Source organism: Callorhinchus milii, unplaced genomic scaffold (genome assembly GCF_018977255.1).
Source record: "Callorhinchus milii isolate IMCB2004 unplaced genomic scaffold, IMCB_Cmil_1.0 Scaffold20, whole genome shotgun sequence".
NCBI classification, from domain to species: Eukaryota; Metazoa; Chordata; class Chondrichthyes; order Chimaeriformes; family Callorhinchidae; genus Callorhinchus; species Callorhinchus milii.
The window spans coordinates 9,897,604-9,920,722 of record NW_024704761.1 but is presented as its reverse complement, the minus strand read 5'-3'; the positions used below and the strand labels follow the sequence as shown (position 1 = coordinate 9,920,722).

Genomic DNA, 23,119 nt, shown 5'->3' with positions numbered 1-23,119 from the left:
CAGCCGATTTGCACACAACAACGTTCCACAAACAGCCATGAAGCGAATGACAAATTTTAACTGTGGGTCAGGGCACTGAGAGGAACTTCTCTTTTCCGATAGTGTTGCAGAATCTTTAAGGTCCGTGTGAATGAAGATAGGCAAATGGGGACCTCAGTTTAATGTCTCATCCAAAGGACTGCACCTCGGACATTGTAGCTCTCCCCCCACCCGGTGCAGCACTGGACTATCCGTTTGGACCATGAGCTCAAAGTTGCTGATGATAAAACTGTTCCTCTCGAGTCTTACCTTAGACGCTGTCGGTCCTGGGGATGTGGCTGAGCGTCATGGACTCGGTGCGGGAAAGCGAACGGCGCGAGGTGTGGTGCAAACGTTGATTCCTCGGGTGGAAGGAGCCACCGATCGCCACTCCTCTCTGTCGGTTCTTCAGGTACTCCTTGTAGTTCTTGGTCAGCAGGGTGTAGAGGAAAGGGTTGATGCAGCTGTTGCTGTAAGTCAGGCAGGTCATCAGGTAGTTGATGTGACCTTGTGTCCTCTGGCTCATGGAGAGAGGCGGGTGGTAGAGCTGGATGAGTTGCCATACCCAGAAGGGCAGGAAACAAGCCCAGAAGACCAGCACAATGGTGAAGATCATGTAGAGCACTTTGTGGTTGGGGGATCTCTTGGTTTGGTTATTGTTTAAGGCAGTGGCCTGTGAGACCCAATAGGTCCTGGCCAGCCTGATGTACAGGTAACCTATCACAATGCCGGGGGCTAGGATACTGGTGGAGAACAGCACGCTCAGGTAGATCTTATTGTTCTCCAAACTCCAGGCGGGGAGGCAAATAATTTTGTCCTGGACGCGTTGCAGTTTGATGATGATGATCATGGGGGTGGCGAGGAGCAAGGAGCAGAGCCAGAGGAGACCCGCGATGGCCTTGCGGTAACCTTTGGGTCTCTTGACCGTGTCCAGCGGCCGGACTACGGCCAAGTACCGCTCGGTGCTCATGACAGTCAGCGTGAAGATGCTGGCGTGCATGGTCAACAGGTCCACGCTGAACAACAGCCGGCAGCCCAGGTCTCCAAAGTACCAGCCCTTGGCGAAGTAGGTGCAGACCACGAAGGGGATGGTGCAGAGGTACAGCAGGTCAGCCAGAGCCAGGCTGGTGATGTAGACGTACATGGAGGCGGTGGACCGCATGGAGTGACACATCATCACCAAAGTGTGGACATTGCCGGTCACCCCGGTGACCAGCATCGCCGATAAAACTGTCCCGATAGCGTAGGTGACCAGCAACTCATCCACTGACCTGCCCCCAGTCGTCAGCTCCGTCAACGAGTCATTATTGATGGTGTTGCTGCTGCTGTTGGTCCCCATCAATGCGACTCCTGTAGCCATCGCTGCCTCTTCAGTGGCAACAAGCTGATGAAGTCTCAATTGATCATTTAGCCTTTTTACACCGTCTCTCCTCCGCTCGCCTCTCCCGGACTAAGCGGTTTCAGCTCCTTCCTTGGAAAAGGGAGAGAGGGGAAGAGAGAAGGAGGGAGAGAGGTGGGGGGGGAAGGAGGGAGAGAATGAGAGGGAGAGAGAGGAGGGGAGTAAGAGAGAGAGGGGGGATGGAGGAGAGAGGGAGGGAGGAGAGAGAGAGAGAGGGATGGACGAGAGAGAGAGGGGGAGGAAGGCAGGAGGGAGGGAGGAGAGAGAGGGAGGGAGGAGAGAGAGGGGGAGGGAGGGAGGGAGGAGAGAGAGGGGGAGGGAGGCAGGAGGGAGAGAGAGGGGGGGAGGGAGGCAGGAGACAGGGAGGGAGGAGAGAGAGAAACTTCAAACCTTGTCAAATCCAAACCAATTTGCAAACTCTCCAGTTTCTCAGCTGAACTGGTTTGTGCCTTTTTTTTTGTTGGTGGTTGGTGTGTTATCGCCTTGAGATGGATGGTGTCTTTATTACTGTCTCCTCTTCCTTCCTCACCAAGGACTAAAGCAAAGATTTATCTTCTTCCTGGGGGGGGGGGAGTTAAAAAAAAAAACGGGAGAGAGAGGAGAGAGGATGGGGAGGAATCTTGTCAATCCAAGTTGCCAATTCCAACTCTCCCAATTTTGCTGCTGAACTTGTGCTGTTCGATGGGATATGGACTGCTCTGCTCTGGTCTCTGGTCACTGCTCTGGTCACCTCTCTGGTCTCTGGTCACTGCTCTGGTCACCTCTCTGGTCTCTGGTCCAGCTGCTCAGTTGGTTTAGGTGAGTGACTTTTATTGCCCTTCAGTTGGAGATGATGAACAGCGACAGATTGTGAAGCACTCTCTGGACCAGATGATGGAGGAAGCAGAGGCTGTGTGTTGTCCCACCTGCCCATCCCTGTGTGTTGTGTTGTGTGTGTTGTGGCCCCACAGCTATTTATGCTGTCGCTGACGTCCACTTTGATGTCTTTCTTCAGCCTCTGACTCTCTCAGATTGATGGGCATTTTGCAAATACAGTATATAACCCAATTCCCTCACTGTTCACTCGATTCGCATCCGACCCCCACCCCCTTTCTGAGTAATGTGGTGCTAACAGCTGATTTAGATTTAAATGAGTTAAGGTCGGGCTCTGACCACACTGCACTATCCACTAACCCAGAGAAGGCTTTACTCTCGTGTTCCACTGTTGTTGCTTCGTTCAGACCTCTTTTTAAATAAAAAAAAATCTAAATCTGTTGTAACTATGCAATTCCCGTTTACCCGAATTCTGATCCCAAAATAGGATCGTTTGTTGCTGTCTTGTTGCCCTGCACCAGTTAGTCACTGAGAGCATCTGCAGGACTGATGCTCTGCATCAAGCAATCACACAGACTGAGTTCCGCTTAATTAACTTCCCATCATCAGTAAATTACTGATTGATATGTATTGATATCTCTTTTGTATTATAATAATAATAATCGTCATCATCCTCGCATTTGATACAGCGCCTTATCACGCCGTTGAGACGTCTCCGAGCGCTTCACAGTAAAGTGGATTGACTGCGTATTTTGTGGGCGAAACACGGCAGCCAATTGCGCACAGCAGCGTCCCCACAAACAGTCGTGGATTGAGTGAGCGGCTTTGGAGCAGTGGGGGCACTTCAATAGGAACTAATAATAATCCTTGCATTTAATGTAGCACCTTATCACATTGAAATGTTTCAAAGTGTTCAACAGAATATTTTTTCCCTGTGATGTGTAGTGACTGTGTACTTGTAGGTGAAGACAGCAATCAATTTGTGCACAGAAACATCTCACCAACAGTGAAGGAGCTTTTTCTGAATCTGAGTCTATGAAGAAGGCTTGACAGAGAACGTTAAAGGTAATACCAAATACTTCTTTGACTTTTAATTGTTATGTAGTGAAAACATATCAAAGAAATGTTCTTTTCGACTGAAGGATCTGAATATCGTTCCACACTTCCTTTAAACATTCAGGTTGAAAAATTACATCTCAGAGGGACCTCATAGAAAATACACAATCAATCCACTTTACAATCCACTGTGAAGCACTTTGAGATGTCTCAATTAGGTCATAAGGCTCTATATCAAATGTAATGATTATGATTAAAATTATTAATATTGCATAAGACTCTCAATGGGACTGAGAAAATCAAACCTGATTGATATCTACAATTATGCTATCATCAGAACAACAGGAAATAGGTTCATGAATGTGAAGGACAATTTCAGGGCAGACCCTAGGAAGTATGTCTTTACATAGAGAGTAACTAACGGCTGGAAAGGGTTACGAAAAGCTGGTTTAGCCCAGTGCACTGAACTTCACAGTATACTCTGTGAAGTGCTTTGAGACATCTCGAAGATGTTATAAGGCGCTATATCAAATGCAAAGATTATTATTAATTATGCAAGCATTATAGGATTATTAATTCAGTTACGTCCCCAAGGAAAGGCAAGTGGCCATTCTGGAAGTATGACTTTAAACGGATATAAATGGCTTTTTCATTCAAACCATGACGCATTGATGATAGGTTCCCACATGTGTCAGACACCCCCCCAAAAAAATCATTAAAACCTTCTGATCTTGTGAAATTGTTTGCAGGAACTGGTGTCAACAGTCAAAAACTGCAGAGTATCAGTGCTCTCTGCTGGTAATAAAGCGGCACTGAAGGCAATTGTGGTACCTTTGCCTACCCTCTTTCACCTGAATAGATGCTGTGATGGAATAGGAGATTTGGGGTTGACAAATATCCTCGTTTTTGTTTCCTTTGTATTTTTTACACTCGACGATGTTAATCCTGGGGAATTTAAAGCACTCGCATGATACTGCCGCACTAGAGACTTTTCAACCCTAACTTCATAAGAACACCAATGAAACCATTTCACCAATTCCCGCACCAGCCATCCTCATTGCCTCTGTCGCTGAGATTGTGAATTCAGTACCAAATTGCGGGAAGCTCTGCGCCCACGAGTGGAGTCAGACTATTCAAATACTTTCGGTACAGGATTGTGGGAGCCAACAATCAAGATAATTCCACCCAGCAAACTGATCTGAGAGATTATTGTTTGCCTCTGCTGTCTTTCAAAGTTAGGAGACAGTGTGATATTGTGTAAATCAGGAAAACCTGTCAGTTATTTGCTACAAGTTTTGGTTTTGTGTCCCATTTTTGTTGTTGCTGCTCACTTGTAACTCTCACTTGCAACAACTAAATCTCCTCAGTTTCACATGCTTTGCTAACAGTCGGACATTTTTAATGCAATGCGCTGTGACACTGTTTCGTGGTAATCATAAGTATCGGGTTGATCCCAGTTCTGGTCATTGTAGGAGATTCAGCCTGATATATAATTAAGTCCACAAGTTAAAGACCATCTTATTTTCTCTTAGGCCCGGGGAATGTTCTGGAAAAACAGCGTGTCTACTAAATATGAGAATTGGATATGTGAACTCAGAGCAAACATCAGTTGAGAGGACTGATTACCCTTTGTGGAAATATCCGTTTCATGTCACTTCTTATATTGATTTTTTAATTTTTTAAATCTATTTATTGCTTTGTTCTTATATTCCTTTGAACATTATTCTCAGCACTTACTTTCTAGCTTGAATATCAGTTTGATTCACGAACAAGTAACAAAGCACCAACTCACCAATCAATAAAAGTATATAAATGTAAATTTGTATTGTACTAAGTAATACTTACATTTTATACAGTATCTTATTTCATCAAAATTATTTCAAGCGCTTGATAATATGCATTACTTTGAAGTGTGGCGCTGGTTTTGTAGCCAATGACAAATTAATTTACACAAACACCAAACAACAGTGAGAATAATCATTTTGCCGAATTTTGATTCAAAGAAAATATTAAGAATTCTCCATTTCAATACAGTGTCTTGTCAGGTCAGGAGTACGTCTCAAAATCCCTCATAGGATTTAATGTAAAGGTGCAGTGATTGTATATTTTATAGGCAATTGCAGCAGCCAATTTGTGTGCAACAATGTCTCACAAATAGCAATGGAGTGAATAACCAATTTTATTTGGGGGATTGTTGGCCAGTATACCCTCACTGACACCTCTTCTCCTCTCACCCTTCTCCACAACACCCTCTCCTCCACACTCGATACTCTTGTCCCCATCACCTCCTGCACTGTCTCCTACTCCCGCTCCTCCCCCTGGTTCACCACCCACCTCCGCTCACTGAAAAGCCGGGTACGGGCCGCTGAACGCACCTGCGTCAAATCTGGCCTAACGGTCCACCGACAAATCTGGCTGGACCTCCTCAAAATCTACTGCTCCACTCTAGCCTCGGCCAAGTCGTCCTTCTACTCCAGGATAATCCTGGAGGCGAAGAACAACCCCAGGCTACTGTTTTACCACATCCCGACTCCTCCGTCCCCCCCGCCACCCCGCGCAGGTCATCTCCTCCAACCTTCACTGCGAGGAGATGCTGGATTTCCTTGAATCCAAAATCAAGGGAATTCGCTCCGCGGTCACTTCCCCTCCAACATCCACCCACCCCCACCCCTCCCTCCCACACTCCGACTCCTACCCATCCTCCCCTACACACTTTCGTACCCGTTTCCCCACCCTCTGTCACCAAACTCATCCTATCCCTGAAACCCACCACCTGCTCCCTTGACCCCATCCCCACTCCACTCCTTATCTCCCAGCTCCACCTCCTTGCCCCACATATCACAGACATCGTCAACCTGTCCCTCTCCTCTGGCTCTGTTCCCATTCCCTTAAAAACTGCCACCATCACTCCCACCTTGAAAAAACCCTCCCTTGATGCGTCGCAGCTATCAAGCTACCGGCCCATCTCCAACCTCCCCTTCCTGTCCAAGGTCCTGGAACGAGTTGTCGCCTCCCAGCTGCGCTCTTTCCTCTCCACCCATTCATTATTCGAACCCCTTCAGTCGGGTTTCCGTGCTGCCCATAGCACAGAAACTGCCCTGGTCAAGGTCACCAATGACATCCTGACCATCTGTGACCAGGGCTCCCTCTGCCTCCTCGTCCTCCTCGACCTATCGGCAGCATTCGATACGGTCGACCACGCTATCCTCCTCCACCGCTTGTCCTCCCACCTCAACCTTCAAAGCCCTGTCCTTGAGTGGTTTAGGTCGTACCTCTCCCACCGGCTTCACTTTGTTTCCACGAATGGCTTTTCCTCCACCCCCCGCACTGTCTCGTGCAGCGTCCCTCAGGGCTCTGTCCTCGGTCCCCTCCTCTTCACCCTCTATATGCTCCCCCTGTGGTGACATCATCCGCAGACATGGGGTTAACTTCCACATGTATGCGGATGACACCCAACTCTACCTTTCCTCCTCTACCCTCAACTCCACGACCACCGATGTCCTGACAGCTGCCTGTCCGACATCGAGTCCTGGACGAGAGACAACTTTCTTCAGCTCAACGTGCGTAAAACTGAGGCCCTCCTGATTGGCTCACGTCAGCGCCTCCGCACCTCAGGCGCTGACAGCATCAGCATCCAAGGCTGCACTCTCCACCTCTCAAAGCCATCAGGAACCTCGGGGTTCTCTTCGACCCTGAGCTGTCCTTTCTTCCTCATATCCGCACCACAACTGGCACCGCCTTCCATCACCTCCGGAATATCGCCAGACTACGGCACTACCTCACCCCTCACGCTGCTGAAACTCTGGTCCACGCCTTTATCACCTCAAGGCTGGACTATGGGAACTCTCTCCTCGCCGGCCTTCCCGGCACCTCCCTCCACACTGCAGGTCATTCAGAACTCTGCAGCTCGTGTACTGTCCCGCACCAGGCTTCGCGACCACATCACTCCCACCCTCGCTCGCCTCCACTGGCTCCCCATCCCCCAGAGGATCGAATTCAAGATCCTCATCCTTACCTACAAGGCCATTCACGGCCTCGCTCCCTCCTACCTCTCCGACCTACTATCCCCCTACCTACCTGCCCATACCCTCCGTTCCTCTGGCTCCGGTCTGCTCCACATCCCCCGCCCCAACTGCCCTACCATCGGTGGCCTTCAGCCTCTCAGCCCCGAGGCTCTGGAACTCTATCCCCCAGTGCCTTTGCCGCCTCCTCCCTTTCCTCCTTCAAGGCCGGTCTCAAGACCTTTCTCTTTGACCGTGCCTTCAGATCCCCTCTCAACTCTCTACCCGCTCCCTCCCTTCCCTCCCCTCACCCTGACCAGTTCCCCACTGCTCGGGTCCTGACCCAACTGTACAGCGCCTTGGGACGTCCTCCCGACGTGAAAGGCGCTCTATAAATGGAATCTTGTTGTTGTTATACCAGAGAAACTCCCTTCTCTTTTCGAATATTGCCAGGGGATCTTACTGTCCAGATGAACAGTTTAACGCCTCATCTGAAGGACAGCACCTATGACAATGCAGCACTCCCACAGTATGCGATTGCAAACCCGGGACTGTCCAGCAGCTTGGGACATCCCCCTGACGCGAAAGGCGCTATATAAATGTAAATTCATATTGTATTGAAGTGTCAGTCTACACTGTATGTAGTTTGTAGTAACGCTGTAGTTTCAGCGCCTTGGGACGTCCTCCTGACGTGAAAGGCGCTCTATAAATGGAATCTTGTTGTTGTTGTTGTATGAGTTCAAAGCCCCACGGCCAGGACCCAAAGAGAGAGAGATGCCCTGTGACCCTTTCTTGGCTCCACAAGGTACCTGGAGATATTGTACTCAATAACAATCGAGTACAGGAAACAAGTTCAGAATTCATTTTCCTGGATAGAGTTACAGACCTTGAAGCAACTTGGAAGAGAACCTCACAGGCAGGAGAAACTTCATCTCTGGACTTCTGTGCAGGCTTTGATGCAAGTGATTTGATGTTGAGCTTCAAGTGCAGGAACTCTTGTGTTCCTGCTATAAGCGCAGACATCTGGCTTACGCAAATCACTTCATTTATATCTTTGTTATAATTTACTTCTGTTTTTATTAAACACGGTGAATCGCTAACACAGTCCCTGTTATGTTTGGAGAAAGTCAAATGAAGGGTAGCATGTGGTAAGACAGTTTATTATATTATTACAATAAGTGCAATAGAAATTTTCTATCAGATTTACAAAGCCCTATGCTGTTGAAAGGGCAGTGTTGAACTGGACAAGGCAAGGCCTTACTGGTTAAACAAGTTTAGATTTTGCAATGACTAGACAATTTTCACTGAACAGAGCAAATCCACATTCTGGATATCAACAGTAAGTTAGCTATCAGTCAGTTGAGATATGTTCTTGTCTGAGAAGTTCCCAGTGTGTGTTTTCAGAGCAGGTGAACACAAATCTTATTACAGCAGTACCAGTGAACTTAATACACACACACACACACACAGAAAATGAAGTAAAGCATCACAATACTGAAGGAGGCTGCTCATATAAAAGATATTCCAGACAGGTTAAAATATAAATACATTAAAGTAATACCGTGTCTGCACATAGGATATCCTTCGAGGACTGTGATAGCATTTTGATCACACAGCATGAAATATGAAATTAAAATGCATCCAAGTGAAGTAATGGTGTGCGGTTTAGTACATTTCAATCACCAGGGGAGTAATAAGACAATGCCCCTGGAGTGAGGGGGGGGTTAAAATGCCCCTGGGGTGAGGGGAGGGGGGGTTATTCTTCGCTCATTGACAGACTGGGAGAATCCACCTCAAATTCAACACCCAAAGACACATGTTAGGGATTGAAAGACAAGTGGAACAAAAATGATCAGTGACTTCAATTGAAATGGACAAAGAGACGTAGAAACATGACAACCAGGGAAAAATGGAAGAATATTCCTTAACTCGCCAATCATATTCCCAAATTACTGCACATTCCCCAAATCTATCAATCCTGATATCTCACAATGCTCCTTATATACCATTTGTTCCAAGTTTCAACAACTGAACAGACAGAATGTCTCACTGTTGAGTGAGCAGTTTTCTTATGAGTGGTTATGGATCAAGAGTGAAAAAAATCGCATGACGTTTACAATCAGACGTGATAAGGGACTGCGTCAAATGTTTGTTTTGTAAGTCAGCAACTGTTGGCGAGAGCATAAGCTGTTTATAAAAGAAGACAGACAGCGTGTGACCAGGAACTGCACAGAAGGTTGTCGCCCAGGGAGAAAGACAATTATTTGTGGCCCCCATAGAGCAAAATGTGACTTAAAACCTCATAGAATACAGTTACTCTTCATACTCATAGAATGCAAAGTTACTCTTCACACCCACATTCAACAGAGCTTTTCTCTTCTTAACTTGATTCAGATGCACCTGAAAGCTTTTCAGACATTCCGCATGGATTAATAGACATTAACACCATATATAAAAACATGTCAGTGTGAGGCATGGCACATGCTTCTGACCCAATCTACAGTCAGATGGCGAGTCCTAGAATTGATGAGAGAGAGCGATCTCTCTGTTGGTAATAACAAAGCCCGCTAGATGCTGAAGAGGGCCACTCGGCCCTTCAAGCCACCTGTACATAAGAGCCGTGGAATATGTGATATGTAAGAAAGAGCACAGTCACCCTGTTGTCCGTACATATGTTCCCGAGAAAGGCCAGAATTGAGGGCACCCATTTGCATGTTGAGAGGGAGATGAAGTTCATGGCAATGCAAACATTGAGCAACACGCTTCAGGAAAAACAAAATGATTCCAGAGCCTCATAGTGATCTCCACGCAGACCAGAAAACATCAATGAATAAATCACGGCACATCGAGCGGTGGTGAAGAGCAGAGCACAGATGGGAGCAGCCACACACATCATAGTAATTTCAACCATCTGCTACCATAATGATTTGGCAACTGTTACCATGTGTGAGCTGACAATAAACTGAAAGCCACAAAGTGATGACTAGCTTTGTAGCTCTCTCAATGATGTAGTTTAGCAAAGCAAATCTGCAGCAGTCGGTCCAAAGATTCCAGGCTCCATGGAATCAGGCTTCATAGAAGTTCCTCTCTACCTGTTTGGTGACCGTGCCACTTGACATCATTGTCCTCGTCATGACCTCTTTTGTGACGTGTTGGGTGACAGTACTTCCACTCTCCATTCTTTGTGTGGTAATACTCATTTCATCTGGAATTCATTCAAGGCAATTAGATCTAATAAATAATAATAATAATCCTTGCATTTGATATAGCGCTTTTCACGTCAGGAGGACGTCCCAAAGCGCTTCACAGAACACACTGTAAAGTGAATTGACTGTATATTTGTGGGCGAACGCGGCAGCCAATTGCGCACAGCAGTGTCCCACAAACAGTCGTAGATTGAAAATGACCAATTTAATTATTGTTTTTGGTTTTTTGGAGGGATTATTATTAGGCTCTGACAGATAATAAATAATAATAATCCTTGCATTTGATATAATGCCTTATCCTTCAAAAAATAAGAATAATAAATTGGTCACTTGGATCCATGAATGTTTGTGAGACTCTGCTGTGCACAATTGGCTGCCCATAAGATATAAAGTCAATTCACTTTACAGTATATTCTGTTAAGCGTTTGAGGCATATAAAGACGTGATAAGGCGCTATATGAAATGCAAAGATTATTATTATCACGCTGTTGAAACATCTCAAAGCGCTTCACAGAATATACTGTAAAGTGAATTGACTGTACATTTTTATGGGTGCAATATGAAAACATTTACATTGACTAATAATGGTGACAGTGGCAAGGGGATGCCCTTACCCTGGCACAAACTCAAAATATTGGAGAGATGAATATAAACAGGAAATACTGCCCTCAGAAAACAGAGTTGAATTTGGGTTTGTGGTTTCTATGAACCAAACAGAGAAATTCCAACACTTGGTTGTGACAATGCAGCTCGTTTTGAAAATTTCATGTCAAGACTTCCAGTTGGAAAACAACTGTTGAGGTGACACATTCAGAATTGCCCAGAACTCCTTATAGGCCCCAAGGTGTATGTATCTCAGATTCCTGTTAGGGTTGGGGTGGTTGATGTGCAAAGGAGCCAGGTTACATAAGAGAAGCACATCCACAGTGCCAAATTTAAAAACAACCAGAAGATTTGGGAAATAAATGCTGGGTACACACTGCCCCATTCTGACATAGATACTGTGGAATTATTGGTGTGGGCTGAATTTCAATGAGAGACTTACCTGAGAAGAAGGGGTCGAATGTGGTGTGCATCATACTGGTCTGTACGTTCATACCTCCAGGATACCCATCATGTCTCATTACCATCTCCTTTGTGTACTCTGTCATGTTACCTAGTAATCAGAGATGAAGCCGTCATAAGACATAAAGAGTGGAATGTGGAAATGCCATTCGAAACATCAGCCTTATTCTTTCCCCAGACATGCACTGTCTGCCCCATTCAGATCTCTACTCAACACATTCAGTCATCTGCTGAGGAATATTCGCGAATGTTTCTTCTTCCTACCTCCTCCGCCCAACTCACTGCGCCCCACCAGAGTGTATATACAGTATTTAATCATATTCCCCACATTACTTATCCCCGTCTGACTGGCGTCTTTGACGTGATTTTCTGACAATTCTAAACTAACAGTTCAGAAAGCATCGTGTTTCATGCAGCATTTGATCCACTCTATCAATATCTGTCCTCATAATCTTTAATCCCATTCTATTCCCACCGAGTGCTTTCACCTAAGGGGTCCACGGTCCTTACAGATGAAAAGTACTGATGATAAACCAGGATTTGCTCAGTGACTGCACTCGTTTCTCGATGTGAAATTGATTTAATCTCAAGCCCGTCCTCTTCGACCGCACCTTCAGTTACCCATCTACCCACCTTGCCCTCTACCCCAATCCCCATGGCGGGTCAAAATCCCTGATTGTCCAGCGCCTTGGGATGTTCTCCTGATGTAAAAAAGGGCTCTACAAATGTAATTTGTTGTTGTGTTTCAGAGGTCACCAGGGCAGAATAATAAAGTTCTTCTATCTCCTCACAATGTACAATAAAATTATCTTTTGTAAATCACATGTCTGATGTCAACTAATATAGCATTTGGATGCTTCAATTTTATTAAAAATGTTTTATGAGGTTTAAGATATTCGGTTCCATATTGGAAATGTACTCATTGAAGGTTGCAATTGATTTCAGTGTTGGTCTCGGGGCCGATCCCCAACATGTCTCTCCTCCTGGATCTCTCTCTCTCTCTGTCTATCTCTGCTTCTCCTCCCACATCTTTCTCTTCCCCCATGTCTCTCTCTCTCTCTCTCCCCATGGCTGTCTACCTCTTCCCTAGATGCTTCACAGAACTATTTTAATTTTTGACCTCTGTGACTCATTCAAAGTATAAAATAGTCATTGATTGACAGCTGGACCCAATGCTTGTAAGATGACTACAAAGAGTTCATTGCTCCTCCTTTACTCTTTGTTACTGCAATGTCTCTGTGACCCATTCCATGTTGCAGTTTAATTGCACTCACCTCCATCCTGAGACTCAATGGTGATGATGCCCTCTCGCTCAGGGCCGTACCCTTGAGTTGTCTTTGCTTGTACTTTGAACTTGTAGGGAATGTTTTCACTCAGGTGAGGAACCGTCAGCGTCATCTCTGCATCATCTCCCTCCACATTGTAGGTGTTGGTCTCACCTAACGAAAGAATTGCATACTGATGTCAATGATGGACTACACAGACCTCAGTACTCTGGTTTCTAACAGCTGATAATAAAAATGATAATAATAATTTGGACACTCAATCCACGACTGTTTGCAATGCGACACTGCTGTGCGCAATTGGCTGCCGCATTTCGCCCACAAAATATGCAGTCAATTCACTTTGCAGTATATTCTGTGAAGCTCTTTGAGATGTCTCGAAGCTGTGATAAGGTGCTCTATCAAATGCAAGCATTATTATTATATTGTTTCTGTAGTGCAATAAGAACAGTGAGCACAGGAATTTGCCACTGGAAGCAGAGTAAAACGGACACAGAGAGCCAAGTAGGGCATAGAGCAGGAACACATAGACTGTCATTAAAGCACCACACTGGGGTGTAAGTGTGTTTATAACACCGGTGTCCTATGAACTCAGAGTTACCGGACAGGCTGGCTTCCTACACACATGTCTATCTTGCAGGAAGCTGGATGGTCATTGAGCCAGATACTGCTTGCTCAATAATAATACTTGCATTTGATATAGTGTCTTATCATGTCGTCGAGGCATCTCAAAGCGCTTCACAGAATATGCTGTAAAATGGACTGCATTTTGTGAGCAGCCAAGTGTTTGTAGTGCTAGAAATGCTCATGAGAGAGTAAGAAAGGTTGTGGCTGACTGATCGGCTTCCTGTGTTCTCAATGCATTTGCCAGCATCAAGTTTTGTTCCTTTCAAGCCCAACTTCGATTGCTTATCTGCCTTGACCACCTCTATCAGACCTTTGCAGGACATGATGTAGAGTGAAAGCAAATGATGATGCGAGATTGCTTTGGAACCTACCTTCTCCATCCATTGGTTCACATGTCACTAAGTAACCCAAGATGGCCCCATTTGGTTTACGCGGTTTCTCCCAGCTCAGCTTCAGTACCTCGGAGTTGAGAGCTGTAAACACCAGCGGCCCTGGAGCACTGGGTGTGCTCAGTGTGAAGGGAGAGCCTGCAAGCAAGGTCAACCAACGAGAACTTAGCAAAGATTCATAGAAACATAGAAACAGGAGTAGGTTATTCGGCCCTCGAACCTGTTCCGACATTTTATAAGAACATGGCTGATCTGTACTTCAAGTCCAGTTACCCGCCCTTGGTCCATGTCCCTTGATACCCTGATCTAACAAATATCCATCTATCTCCGTCTTGAAAAGCCTTTTGGGGGAGGTTTTCAACATAAATGGGGAGGGGAGTTTGAAATTGGCTCACTGAGAAATCAGGAGATTGGCTGCATAGCTCTGTCCAACGCTAGGCATAATTACCTGGCACTGGGCTGAGTGGGCTCATGGGATCGACCTTGGATTCGATGGTGATGACGCCTTCTCGCTCCGGGCCCCACCCGTTCTCACTCATTGCCTTCACCTTAAACATGTAGGAGTGGTTGGGCAGAAGATCATTGATGATCATGGCGTTTTCACTGGATTCTGCGACATCAATGGATTTTGATTCACCTGGAGCAAGAGAAGAAACTCAAGTCAATATAATGAGAAGACCAAACCACCAGCTGTATAAATGCCATCTCTTTCTCTCTGTCTAACTCTCTCTGGATCTCAAGGGCTCACAAAACGTTTAAGAAAGCCATTTGGTCCAATTGTCTTCGCTTCACCAGTCAGTGTGGTGTGAGAGCTCAGGGACACTACCCCACGTGGCGGGTGCTGTATAAATGCAAGTTGTTGTTGAATGTGGGGGAACCTTTGTTGCCCAATAAACTAGGTGGAGTCATATCCAGGTTTGGGAGAGGAGGGAAGGCATTTTCTGCTGTGATGTTTTGTGGAAAATCAGGCCCTCTCACCCACCAAATGTTGTTATAAAAAATAAGAAGCAGAGAATCGTCTCCTAGGTGTACGAGTCAGACTGTAAATGCTGTGATTGTTTTTTTAAGGTCAGCCGGGTTTCTGTGCCCAGAAACTATCACCATACTTAAGAGTTTCCATATAATAATAATAATAATCCTTGCATTTGATATAGCGCCTTATCACATCTTCGAAAGCGCTTCACAGAATATACTTATACAGTGAATTGACTGTATATTTTGTGGAAACTTTCCTGGGATTAGGTTGTGATTTTGAGAGAGCTAATATTCCATGCTGTTATTGCAGGCAGGATCAATGCAATGAGAATAGATACTGACCTCCTTGGAGTGACTGATAGGTGACACGGTAGCCGTGTACCTCCTTGTCACACTGAGGCTTCTGCCAGCTTACTTTCAGGGAGGTTGGTCCCAGAGCAGAAAACACCAGGCGTGTTGGGGTATCTGGGACTCCAGGGGACAATCGATTGTCTGAAATGAATGAATGAAATGGAGAATTATTGCACATAAGACTTTTTCGGCTGTGTTCATTGCAAAAGATTGACAGTAAAACACGCAGTGCACAAAGGTTTGTCATTGATGCTTTTGGATCTGGAACAATGGTCCTTTTTCTAACTCCAGTCAAAAGCAATGCAAAAGGCCTTTACCCTCTGCTGAGATCAGAAATCCTGGATTAAAGGTTGACCTGAAACTATTCAGCACAAATGAGCACAGTGCTAGAGTAACTAGCTGGAGCCTGGAAGCTCTCTGGATGTCACTGTACTTTCTGGCAAATGCCTTTAATAATAAGACAGAAATCTAATTTTCAATGAGTTACAATGCAACGGAGCAACTGAAAACAACACAACAGCAAAGATTTAACACTCTTGAGGCATTTGTTCGCTTACTGACTCTGTACTAATGGTAAGGTACAATTCCAGGCATTTTCTAACAATAGTTTAAACTTCCCCTACAGATTTATGGAAAAGTTGGTTACTACTGTGGGAAAGTAAAAGGACTAAATCACGTGAAGTACAGAGTGTCTAGACTATGATAAGATTAGAGTTGTTTTTAAGCAACAGTGTAGATAATTAGAGCAGAACCAGTGTCCTTGTACTGTCTGCAAATTGTATAATCAAGCTTGTGATGACTGAATGTTGCTTGTCAATCAACAGCAAGAATTGTTTTGAGACATGAAGATGATCACAAATAATCATGTATATAAACTAATGGGACTGCCCCATTGGTAGAGGGAGAGTACTGACTCTTCTGAGAGACGTGCTATTGTATTGCCTCTCGCTTTCCCTCTCCTTGCTGCAAGTATTTGAATAAACTATATTTCTGAGCTAACTCTGTTTGTGAGTGTTCGTTTAATCCTAGCTATAGCGACTACATCCTGGGTTTGACACTACCAGCAATGTTTATGCCTTTCCCAACGAGTCGTTCAACGCAATAGTTTTGCTCAAGATGTGTTGCTTATGTGTGATTGTCCGAGCAAACGAGGTTCTGCTAAATGTATTGGAAGAGGACTAACCCTGGAGAACCATCTCCAGGTTCTCAAGTGCCTCATTCACGTCCTCAGACTCAGTGCGAGTTCTCCCTCCAACCATTTTCTGTCTGACCGTGTAGTTAACTCCCTCGTTCCCATACATCGACATTCCTGCATAAACAAACATCTCTCAGGAATTCAGGAAAATGGAACTGGGGCAATCAGTTGCTTTTACTAGTGAATTGCTATATTTGACCTCAAATGACATGGGGCACTGGGAGGAGGGTGAAGGCAAAGCCTAGGATCTGGTTGATCAGATAACCTGTCAATATTAAGGAAAAACTAGTTCTACAAGCAGATTCAAAGACAGAGTCCAGAGATTAAGTGCAAAAGAACAAAGATCTGAATCCACAACGTTACAGAGTATAGGCACTGTACAGCGTCAAACTGGAATCTCAGTGACATGGGGACCTGTGTAGAGTGAGAAATGAAACCTTAAGCACTGTACTGTCTAAAAATCATCCCTGATATCTTCCTGGTCTGTATCATGGCTCATTGTCATATCATATCATAGAGAGCTCAGACTACAATCCTGAGAGTCATCGTGGAGCTCAACTGGAAGAAGTTTCAACTGATATCCACCTGTTTATCTAAGAATCACAATAAAAATTATAAAGTGGTTGTATCGGCCACACATTCACGAACTACATTTCAAGCCGCTACTGACCTGATCCTGATTTGGTGGTGGTGAGAGTATCTAACGTTAAGGAGGTTCCACCCATCACCCTGCTCTGACCCGTTGTCATGGAGCTGAATTGATTGTAGGATGTCGTGGTGTTCTTGGTGAGGGTATTGCTGGCACTGCCAGAATAGCTCATGTCCCATCTTCCATTCATCTGCATGTCTCCTGGAGAGGCAATAATGAATGTCATCTCCAAAGAGTACAGCAAACTCGTCCACACTGAATCATTCACCTTGTTCTGGGCACTTGCAACACTCATACCAAGGACGCCAGTGAATATGCAAGGATACACTCTGCATTACATTCATTCCAGTAATGGCCACCATTCATCCCATGTCTGGACAATTGCATATTCAACAAATCATAGACCCAAGCACCATTCAACCCAGTGCCAGGTGAGTAAAAAACATAGTATGGGTACCAGTGCTATTCTTTCCTGAGCTGGACACCAGGAATGTGCAACCCAGCATATAAGTATAACAAGCACACCAGCAACGTTAAGCACACTTATGAGCAGCAGCAGCAATTTTAGGAAAAACGGAGTTGTCCCCCCCCAACATATACAGTCATCCACAAAATATACAGTCGATCCACTTTACTATATATTCTGTGAAGCGTTTTGAGATGTCTCAATGACGTGATAAGGTGCTACATCAAATGCAAGGATTATTATCATTAACAATATAATCTATATTATAAACATGCATCTCATGAGTCTGCACATTCAGGACTGGGTTCACTATTTTCCTGCACAGCAGGGAGTAAGGGTACCTTTGGTCCAAATGGTAGACAATGTTAGACAATGTTTTCTTTGGAGAAGAAAGAGCGACACAGTTTGTCTGAAAATAAGAATATTTAGGAGTAGGAAGAGCCCATTAGCCTGAGCGAAGTGAAGCCTTTATGATGCTGGACAGGCTGGAAAGTAGATAGTGAAGACTGAAGGATTAGTATACGATTGGTCCATTGTTATCTCCTGGGACTTTGTACATTTAGTAGGCTGATATATCAGGTCAGTGTGCCACACACATTGTGTCACACACCTCCGGACAAAGAAAGAAGAAACAAATGAATCAGGGAGAGACAACCTTTCCATCCCAGAAACTCTGTAGCTCATGATTCATTCAAATGGACCACTTTAGCCCATTTTGCAAAAGAGGTGGAGTGAAAATAAGGCACAAACATTCCTGCTCTAGTTGATTCCTACCCCCCTCGGATGTTCTGTGATAGGTTATGCACTGCTTGCTGACTGATTTGACTGGAGGGTATGTGGCCAGGAAGGGTATGTTACTCAGCCCATTGAAGAGATTCAGACAGTTAGTGAGACAATCATTGCGAGATCTTCACCTTGATGTGGCTGGGTTGCGTTCCTCTTCGAGGTGTCTGAATATTCAGATGGGGCGGTGTCTTCAGAAAGGAAGCTCTCTATATCTGAGGAAGCACGTGTCAGCGAAGAGCTGGTGGAGAGACGGGGAATGACTTCCACTGGCAGCTTCCACGTTACCATCCGCCCATCGAAATCATCACCCAACAGTTGGATATGCTTCCATTTGGAGCCTTTCAGAACAATTTAATGACTCACGTTGGTATTTGTGCCAACAAAGAGGTTGACAAAAAGTGAAGGATCTTCACTCTTCCTGGTTCCATGCCACCTCTAAGCCTATCTTTAAATGGCATGTAGCAAATTACAACTCAAACTAGAGGACTTCCCCTAAGGGGAACAGTGCAAGCACACAAGTCAGCTAAATCCTATCATACAACTTTAGATAATAATAAATAATAATATTCCTTGCAATTGATATCACGTCTTCGAGGCATCACAAAGCGCTTCACATAATATATTGTAAAGTGAATTGACGGCATATTTCATTGGCGAAACGGACCATAGATGGTCAATGACAGGGGTAGAGCTGAGCGATATTGACTGGGATGGTTTTGACTTAAGGGGGATAAATCTGTTGAGGATTAATGGGCATCCTTCAAAAACATTATGAAGCACAAGTATACAAGAAGAGCAGAGGGAGACTAATGCAGATGCTGTGAAACTGTTCAATTGCAAAATTAAAATAGATTAAAGAAAACCAAAGGATTAAGAAACACATCACGTTTATGTTGTACAATGTTCTGGTCAGGCTGCACTTAAGAGTATTGGTTACAGTCTGGTCACAGCATCATAAGCCCAGGCTTCCAAGGCAACACAGAGGAACGCTGAACCAAGTGGTAGAGGTTGAGCTGTGACTGATGAACAACTCAACAAAATAGGGCTCTTCACCATTGGAAAGAGATGTCACAAAGCAGATCCTATAAATCTATATATCAGATATTATAGAATAGTAAACCCAAAACAAGACTTTCAAGGCTGTAAAATACCCACTCAGAGTAGTGAAAGATAATTTTATAGCCAATACTAGTATGTATTTCTTCACACAGAGAGGTAAGTGCTTTGGGAGATGCTACACGGCATGAGAGGCGCTATATAAGTGCAAGTTGTTGTTGTAAATGGTAGTTGGTGAGAATTAGCAGGAAAGATGTTTGACTCGACCTTCAGTGCAATGTACTGCAATGTAAACATGGTAGGGTTGGTATTCTAGAAGATAAGATGGGTTGAGTGGCTTCTTCGACTGATTCATGTGACTTTGTAACCAATGAATGGGGCTGCACTTGTGCGTCAAACGCACACACACGCGCACATCATCACAGACACACACACAACACCATGCCATTAATGAGAATTCAACAGTCATAGTAATCACTTTTCAGACGTACATGTATCCAATACTTGCTACAACTCTAGACAGTGGTCATTTTATTAACAACATAGGTTACTAAAGTATAATGGGAGTAACTGCAGCCTATTTTCCAGAGTGCTCTATTGATCTATAAACACAGATGATAATCATCAAACTTGTACTCAATCAAATGTCACAGCTGCCAAATCATATTTTTTTTAAATTTGTAAATGGAATGAAACCATGTGCTTAATTATTCAGTCAGGAAACAGCTCAATGGGCTCAAGTCTGCATTTTCTCAAATCAAGCCAATCAGAAAGTGCTTTAGTGACAGGATTGTAATGAAGACAGATGTTCAAACTGAAAGTTTCAATCTCTGACTCATTTATCAAAAGATTTCTCCTGGAACTGGGGTCATCTAAGACTTGCACATGGAACGTTTGTTACAAACAACCCAGTCTAACTATTGAGAGGCAGGAGCTTTAAGTAAGTTCTCTCAATGAGTTCTGCTAGTGTAATAATAATAATGCTTGCATTTGATATAATGCCTTATCATGTCATCGAGACATCTCAAAGTGCTTCACAGGATACCCTGTAAAGTGGATTGATTTTGTATTCTGTGGGCGAAACGCAGCAGCCACTTTTGCCTACAGCAATGTCCCACCAACAGCCATGGAGCGAGTGACCACTTTTACTTGACAGAATTGTTGACAAGGAACTCCCTTCTCTTTTCAAATAGTGCCATGGGATCTTTAACGGTCACCTGAACAGAGTGAAGCGACCTTGGTTTAATGTCTCCTCCGAAGGATGGCACCTCCGACAATCCAACTCCATCCCCCCCAAGCACTGCAGCGGAGTGTCAGCTTAGACTCTGTGAGTACAAGCTCTGATGTGAGGCTTCAACCCACAATCTTCTGACTCAGAGGTGAGAATGATACCACTGAGCCAGGCTAACACAGGTGTAGCAACTGCCCTGCGTGAAACTGGGCCAGCATGGTGTCAGATTGTCTGTTACGTGAGTTATGATTTCAGTTGGAGCAGTGGTAACACCTGGGTTAGCAAAACAAAAGCTACTAGAAATCTCCAGGTGGGACTATGCATTGTGAGTTATGCTTTGATGTCAGATGAAGGCAGAACCAAACTCAGACCACAATGCTCCCCACATAACCTGGCAACACTTAACAATGAAGAATGGCCAGTCTGTAGGTGGAGAAAGTACCACACCTTGAGGTAGAGTTCCCGAGAGAGGAGAGGAAAAGAAAACACTTTGAAGGTGATAAATGTTCTTCATGCTTGGTGAGCTTTTAACCTTCTCGTTTTCGGGGTGGAAATGGGCTTAAAGAGTCGTGCCTCAAAAATGGCGAGATTGTCCACTAATAATAATAATCCTTGCATTTGATATAGTGCCTTATCAAGTCTTTGGGATGTCTCAAAGCGCTTCACAGGATATACGGTAAAGGGAATTGACTGTATATTGTATATATTGTGGGCAAAAATATGCAGTGAAATATACTAGACATGAGATGGTGTATTCTGATGTGATATATGTTGCCAGGACCGGTGCTCGCTGACAAAGAGGGGAAACAAAGTGTTTCTCAACTATTTCATTTCAAGCAGCCGATCGATATCCATTTAGAATAAGAGCTGCTGAAACAAAGCACTGATGTGCTATAAGGTGCAGGTGCGTCAGGTGTGAGCCAGTCAGGAATATGTAATACCGTACCTGCTTCAGAGGAAATGCTCGGTCTTCCACTCCTAGGCGATCGCAAGACATCACTGCTGTACATCAGGTAATTCTCATACTCATCGTGGGCTTCAGCGTCGATGATGGGCACATCAGGGATGATGGGGACTGCAGGAGACAGATGGATGAACTGAGCAACGTGACAAGGAATTGAAATGATTTATTGCAATCCTTTTTCCGCTGGGAGCTTCCAAATAATGTTAGCTTTGAAAATTCACCAATCAGTGTAGACATGATGGTGTATTACGGATCTGCCTGGCTCAAGAGTGGACTTTGAAGGTATTGATTTGATCCTCTGGAGCAGTCTCACTAGTATAATCCCTGAGCCAAGCAGATCCACAATGCTCTGTGAGACTGCTGGTAACAGACTAGCTCAATAACAGGACTTGGATGAAACATCAGTCCTTGGAGCCTGGCATGCTTTCTACCAGGCTCCTGTTAAACTCACAAAGCAAAGACGTAATGGGCAAGCTGGTCATAGCTGGACAGGCAGCGAGAATCTTGCCAGTGCTCTGTTGTGCAGGGTTCAGCGAGCTCCTATCTACGTTCAAATAAATGAAAACAAGTGTGTGATTTCCATTCATGGCACGTTACTCACTGGACATTGGTCGCTTTGGTTGGGTTGATAGGTTCATGGTGGCTTCTCGTTCTGGTCCCCAGCCGGCTCCATTCTTCGCCCGAACTGTGTAGCAATACGGCTGGTCTTTGTTCAGATTCTCGATGAGTATCATACGCTTCTTTGGATTGTTTATCATCACCGTCTTTCTGTGGCCTTTGGGTACTGTCGGGCAGAGAGCACAACTATTAAAACAAATTGATTCTCGTAGCCTTGCCATTGATCCAGAAAAACAAAAGAAAGGAAAACAGAACCTTCTGTGTCATAACAGCAACAAAATTACATGTGTATATCACCTTTCACGTTGGGAGGACGTCCCAAGGCGCTGGACAGTCAGTGTTTCAGACCCGAGCTGGGGTTTGAGATAACGAGGGTGGAGGGCAGGGGGGTGATCGAAACTGCGGTTGAAGAGGAGGATCTTGAGATGGGTCTTGAAGGAGGCAAAGGAGTGGGCAAGACTGAGAGACTGCGGGATGTAGTTCCAGAGGGTGGGGCAGAGTGACTGAAGGCTCACTCGCCCCCCAAAAGTGGGGCAGGCGGGGACGTGAAGCAGGCCAGAGCCCGCTGAGCAGAGGGAGTGAGCAGGTTGGTAGGAGGTTAGGAAGTCACAGACGTAGGGGGAGCAAGGCCATGGAGGGCTTTGAAAGTGAGGACCAGGAACTTGAACTGTATCCTCTGTGGGATGGGAAGCCAGTGAAGTCAGGTGAGAATGGGGTTGATAGGGTCACGGAGCCTGGTACGGGCTGCAGAGTTCTGGATGGATGGAGGAGTTGGGGAGGCCGACAAGCAGGGAGTTTGCATAATCAAACCTGGATGTTATGAATGCGTGTATGAGAATTTTGGCAGCCTGCGGTGTGAGACAGTGGTAGAGCCAGGTAATGTTGCGGAGGTGGGGGAAGGCAGAGTGGATCATGGCACGGATGTGGGGTAGAAAGAATAGTTGAGGGTCAAGACGCCAAGGTTCCAGACT

At 45.0% G+C, this 23,119-nt stretch overlaps 2 protein-coding genes across 2 annotated transcripts in view; both read right to left on the bottom strand.

The window, feature by feature from the left end:
- Positions 1–289: 289 nt before the first annotated feature.
- LOC103175719 (urotensin-2 receptor) lies at positions 290–1,378 on the bottom strand. Its single transcript, XM_007888892.2, has one exon. It carries the CDS (start codon positions 1,376–1,378, stop codon positions 290–292), a length of 1,089 nt encoding a protein of 362 aa, XP_007887083.1.
- A 7,053-nt stretch (positions 1,379–8,431) lies between these two features.
- The window catches only part of itgb4 (integrin, beta 4), a 46,762-nt gene continuing 32,074 nt past the window's right edge, over positions 8,432–23,119 (bottom strand). The window contains 10 exon segments of the mRNA XM_007888477.2: positions 8,432–10,492; positions 11,539–11,649; positions 12,833–12,997; positions 13,840–13,995; positions 14,306–14,494; positions 15,175–15,324; positions 16,367–16,492; positions 17,049–17,228; positions 21,513–21,641; positions 22,132–22,314. Of these exon segments, the coding sequence (XP_007886668.2) occupies positions 10,353–10,492; positions 11,539–11,649; positions 12,833–12,997; positions 13,840–13,995; positions 14,306–14,494; positions 15,175–15,324; positions 16,367–16,492; positions 17,049–17,228; positions 21,513–21,641; positions 22,132–22,314 (1,529 nt within the window). The 3' untranslated portion in view covers positions 8,432–10,352.

Excerpts from the sequence above, each read along its gene's own strand:
- LOC103175719 (XM_007888892.2), bottom strand. The coding sequence starts at position 1,378 with ATGGCTACAGGAGTCGCATTGATGGGGACCAACAGCAGCAGCAACACC.